This window comes from Perognathus longimembris, chromosome 15 (assembly GCF_023159225.1).
Source record: "Perognathus longimembris pacificus isolate PPM17 chromosome 15, ASM2315922v1, whole genome shotgun sequence".
NCBI classification, from domain to species: domain Eukaryota; kingdom Metazoa; phylum Chordata; class Mammalia; order Rodentia; family Heteromyidae; genus Perognathus; species Perognathus longimembris.
In genome coordinates, this window is record NC_063175.1 from 5,030,786 (window position 1) to 5,036,471 (window position 5,686).

The window sequence follows — 5,686 nt, forward strand, 5'->3', positions numbered from 1 at the left end:
CAATAAGCAGTTTCAAAACAGGGAGATGCATACCTCCACACAAAACTAAGGTGCACTCTGAAGGAACTAAGTTAAGGACTAGCCCACACAGAAGAATTCCTTACCCATATTCCCATGCCAATCTATTATGCAAATGAGACATGCTCCTGATGGATTGATATTCAAATTTGGCTTCTGTTTTTTTTGTGTTTTGCATATTACTATCTAACCAATATAAGACTGAAAATACTTTCTCCCATTCTGCCTTTAATTCTATTGAGTGTGTTTCAACTCATGGTAGTTTTAAATTTTAGCATAACCTTTTTTTTCTAGTTGCCTGTGATTTTTGTGTCTTACTGAAGAAATTCAATATTCCCCTTTTTCTGGTTCTAATGATTAAATTCTATTTTAATTGGCTTTTATTTTAGAGATTCTTTTACTTATTGATACAAGGAGTAAATATCTCATGGAATAGTTGCGATTCGATGGGAAATTTATTTATTTAGCATGTGAGAGTTTCATTCGCTGGCAGACAATTAGGGGTCTTGTTGAACACTGAAAATCCAGAGAGGCAGAGTAGCCCCTGACTGAAGTGAGCTGTGGGCAGGCTCCTCCATGGAACTGAGAGGACCTTGAAGGGGAATGCCCCTCCTTGTTTCCATCAGTGCTCACAAAGAGCCAGGAACTAGGTGGTACTCGGCACTGGCTCCTGATGACCTACTAGGAAGGTGAATTGATTGTTTATTCAGCAGGTGGCTTAAGAACCTTCTGCAGGAACAAAAAGATATCTGGTATAGATGGTTGGAGACTGATGACCAACATCCAACGAAAGTCCCCCTCCTTTCCCATAACACTGTCCCCTTTTTTTTAAAGCAAGAAACCCAAATCCAGAGAACTCATTCAAGAACCCCCTCCTGGCTACAACCTGAAAGTGAGTGCATCCCAGGGCAAACTCTTGATAGGGACTATGGCCATGACTTCAATAGGCCTCTTCTTCCATAGAAGAGCAGCCAGAGAAAAAACTGGTACTGCTGCCCAGAGTTCTCTTCTTTTTCTTCCCTGGGGCCTTACTTTGCTGGGATTTTATTGTTCTGGGTTGCAGTTCTGAGAAGCCGAAGGAGAGAGCAAGTGCAGTCTTGTTGAACAGTGCTTTGTCCCCATCGCGCACTTCTTGTAGGATCTTGCTATTGGGAGTGGCACAGACAGGATTGAAGAAGCTCAGTCCTGGGGTGACCTCTGTGGGATCCTCCAGTTTTAAGGAGTCTTCAGGATCACTGCCCTGCCCAACACCACTGAAGCTACACTGGCTTTGCTGGCGATTCCGGCACTTTGTGAAGTCACAGCCGCAGGCCACACTGCAGTCTGACCTTTGCCTCCTGCACCCACACTTCCTGTTCCCACACCAGCACTTGCAGGCACATCCGTGGATGGGCTTCTGGGTAATCTTTGCTAATTTGGTGGGCTTCCATTCCTCATTGTCCCCATCACTGCCACCATTCTCATGCACATCTATGGAATTCTCGGAATAGTCTGTTAGTTCCTCCATATCCAGGCTCTGCTCCAGGAACTTTTCCTTAACCTGGAAAGGTTTTGGCTTAGGAGGGATATATTCAAAGGAAGAGTTTGGAACATGAACAGATTTGTGTCTGCTGGCTACCTGGAGGAGGGTCAGTTTCTTCTTGATGACTTCCTTCTCCTGGAGAAGCTGCTGGTTTTGTTCACACACTTCTTGCATCTTCCTCAGCTCATTATCCTGACACTTCAATGTGGTTAGCAGCTGCTGTTCCCTCCCACTAACTTCTCTTGATGCCTCTGGCTGGATCTCTGCTGTTTGGCTCTGCTGCAGCTGCATGAGAAGATAAAGAACCTTCTCTTGGTGGTGTTGCTCTGCTCTGACCAGGTCAGCCTTTAACTCGGTCTCAGCCTCAGCAAAATGATTTCTCTCTTCAGACAGCATCTTCTGCATGTCCGCACAGCTAGCTATGCTCTGCTTCATGCTGCTTTCAAGCTTACTGATCTGGATTTTTGAGGAAACCAACTCTCCAATTAAATATTTTAGGGCATGTTTTGCTTCGAGAATGGTAGTAATATTCTCCCAGCGTTGTTTAGGCCTGTCTTCACTTTCTGCATCCAGAAGTTTTTGCTGTAAGTCAGCAATCTGAGCGCTCCTGAGTTCCATTTCAGTCTCTAGGCCTTCAATCTGTTGGGTAATGGAAACCTCTGTCTCGGGAACTCGATCATGTGCTGAAACACGGGAGAATGTGTACCTCCGGAGTTTAGGAGGTAGATTCTCCCCACATTCCTTTTTTGCTCTGAGTTGAGCCACATCCTGAGCCAGGATCTTCCTGTCTTCAAGAAGGTCATTCAGATGGCGTTTGGCTTCCTCTGTACTGACCATTACTTCAATTTCACTTCCAAGCCAATTCTTCACTCGAGTTGCTGTGCTTTCCATTCCACAGCTTTGTGTCTCTTTTCTTTTCCTGGCTACCTCCCCTTGCTTTTGGAGAGCATCCTTGAGACGCTTGTTGGCAGCTGCTGCCTCCTCTGTTTTACGTCTGAGCACAGTAGACTGCTTCTGGAAGTTTCTTTCAAGTTTGAGCAGCTCATACTGCCTCTTGCGGTCTCTTTCTTTTAACTGGATGACTTCTTTATCTTTCTGGTGCTTCCACTGCCTAAACTTCTCAGCATCATCCTTCATCTGACGCATTAGCTGCACGCGATGGCTTTTCATCATCTGTATCTCCTGGTTCAGTTTGGAGACAGTCCGCTCTGTGGATTCCTTCAGCTTCAGCAGTTTCGACTGTTCGTTGAGTTTCTTCTTCAAATCAGCTATCTGGCCTTCCAGCTCCTGGAGGCATTTGCGACGGTGTTCGCTCAGCTTGGTTTGGTTGACATCTTTCTTGGCTGAGTGAAGTTCAAGAACTAATTCTTCCTTTTCCTTTTGCAGACTGATGATTTCCAATTCTAGGTGTTTAATATTATCTTGGTATTGGAGCTGAATGGGCTGCAGTTGGCTCTCATTTTGAGTCATCTTCCTAGCAAGGTCTTCTTTCAGGACAAGGGCTTTATTCAGCTCAAGGAGCTCCTTGGATATCTGGGCCTGGCGTAGAGCATGCTGAGTGGTGAAAATATCGGATGACCTGCTAGTATCTGCACTTGTTTCCACTTGAGTTTCTGGTTCCAGGGCGCCATCTGTGGCTGCCTCTATACAAGCAACAGTGTCATCGGATAGCTGGGCAATTGCTTGTTGCAGGTTACAAATTAAGGCTAAATTTCCTTTTAATTCCTGGTCTTGTGAGGTCTCCACCAGCTTGTGAAGGTCTAGCTTGCAGGCTGCATGTTGCCTAAGCTCCTTGAGCTTGGCACTCATCTTTTCATTTGCTTGCTCGGTCACTATGATTCTTTCCAACATCTGGGCTGTCTGGCCTGCTGCGTCACTCAGGCCCTGGCTTAGTTTTTTGTTCTCCTCCATCAGGGACTGGTTCTTTTCCATGAGAGACTGGAGATTCTCACATGGTTCCACACTGATAGACCCAGGCAGGGTGCCTCCATGGGCTTGTAGCAAGAGGACCTGTAGCTGTTGTACCTGTTGCTTAAGATGATTAAGCTCAGCTGTCTGGGGATCAAGATTAATAACAGGCTTGTTCTTGATTTTTCTTGCTCTGTCAGCATAGCGGAGGGTGTTCAATGTTTCCTCTAGATTGGAGTCGGCAGGACTCACACAGGCTATCATCAGAGTATGGCTATTGCCTCCTAGAGAATCTTGAAGCAGTCGAGTCAACTTGGAATCCCTGTAGGGCACGAACCTCCCCCTCTTGTCATCGCCGAGAGCACTGATGACATTCCCCAAGCACAGCAGGCCTCGGTTAATATTAATACCCTCTTTTAGCCGATCCCCTTCTGCCTTGGTTTTCTTCTGTCTTTCTGATCCAGCAAGGTCTACCAGATGTAGCTTGGATCGAAAGCTGCAGTTCTGATCGTTCTTCTTTCTTTGTTCTATGGAGATGGTAAAAATAGCATGAGATCGGGAGGACTGGGAGTTCATAGCCGTGGAAGCCACCGTCCTGGAGTTGTTGCCCTGCTCCAAACAGGAAACAGTGTTGGAGGCAATGGAAACAGGCTTCTCTGTCAACCCCACAATCTTGATGCCTTCCTTAGGATCTTCCCTGATATTTATTTGAGAGGCTTTCTCTCGAGGCGAACACAGAAGGTCCAAAATCTCTTCATTGTAAATCTCCAAGTAAGACACTTTCAGAGTAAATTCGAAGTCACGCCTGTCCCCGATTTCTTTGAAGAGCAGCTGGATTACCCGAGGAATGACCCCAACGGTTGGCTCATTCTCTTGCTCTGCAGTGTATGTACCTCCCATTGAGTATGTTTTCCCAGAGCCAGTCTGCCCGTAGGCCAAGACGGTTGCGTTGTAGCCTTTAAAAATGCCTTTGATGAGTGGGGCGACTGCTGTATTGAAGACCTCTTCCTGCTCGGTAGAGGGGTCAAACACGAAATCGTAGGTAAAACATTTATCTGTCCCAACTACCACCTGCGGCTCCCCAGGCACAAAGGAAAGGCACATCTGGCAGCCCTCACTCCTCTCCTTAGGGACCAGAGGGCGGCAGCGCAGCGCCACTCTTACGGGAATCCCCTTCACTTCTTCCTTCATGGTTCTAGCTCCACATCGCCTCCAACTAGGGTCCCTGCTCACAGCCTTCCTGGCCCCTCCTGGTCTCCTGTCTCAACTGGATCTTTAACCGCCAAATTTCCTAAGGATTCCTTCCAGAGACTTCAGCCAATCAGAGTGCACACAGCATGTGTGTGGAGCACAGAGGGCTGTGCCCCCTGGATGGCTGGTGCTGAGCATGGAAAATGACTGGGGGATGGGAATACAGCCTGCCCCCATCCTCTTCCCTCCCCCCTCCCCCCGCCGAATATTCCAGTTCACACTAAGGTCTTCTCAGATGCCAGAGAAAGATACCTATTCCATTTGATAGTAATTAAAAAAAAAAAAAAACCTGATTTTTAGGGGTGGGATTGTGAAGAAACCAACTTCCTATTTATCACAAGCATGGGCAAATCTCATTGCAAATAGATGTATTCCGTTTATGACACGTGAAAAAACAATATCTGAACTGTATCGAGTCACTGCGGCTTCAGTGGCTGTGGGAAATGAGTCCCATCTGTGGAAGCAGAACATCTGAGAAGTCATTCATGATGTTTATCTGTATTCAGCTGATGTGGACATTAATGGGACTAAATTAGAGAGATGGCATTATAGAATGAAACACTGAGGAGCTGATGCCCCATGGCTACTTAAGGAGCTGCAACATGAGAAGTTATTTGGTATTCAAGAACAGAGAGGAAATTTTAAAAGACCAATAAAATATTCGACTTTTTATTTATAGCTTTATTCTGAAACTATTTATTGACAATAAAAAACAATTCTGAGTCTACAGTTTGGAGGGTATAGAGTCATAGTGGTAATTACGGAGAAAAGGAAGAAAACAGGGACTGAGGCCACTATCAGGTCAAGAATTCGCTCTTGCTTGATTTGATGGATCTTTTCTGCTCTTAATAAAATTGTATTGATACTAAGGTTCCAGGAAAATTGGACTTAGTTTTTTCTAACAGGTGGTGCTGAGACAACTGGGTAGCACAGTGTAAAAGAAGGGAGTGGATCCCCCAACATTAGAAACAAAAAAAATTGACTCAA

The 5,686-nt window shown here is 45.7% G+C and overlaps 1 protein-coding gene across 1 annotated transcript; it reads right to left on the reverse strand.

Moving 5' to 3' along the window:
- Window positions 1-958: 958 nt before the first annotated feature.
- Window positions 959-4,639, reverse strand: LOC125364163 (chromosome-associated kinesin KIF4A-like). The gene has a single exon (XM_048363612.1). It carries the CDS (start codon window positions 4,637-4,639, stop codon window positions 959-961), a length of 3,681 nt encoding a protein of 1,226 aa, XP_048219569.1.
- Window positions 4,640-5,686: the final 1,047 nt, after the last annotated feature.

What these genes read in the sequence shown, in the direction of transcription:
- LOC125364163 (XM_048363612.1), bottom strand. Translation starts at nt 4,639, where the DNA reads ATGAAGGAAGAAGTGAAGGGGATTCCCGTAAGAGTGGCGCTGCGCTGC.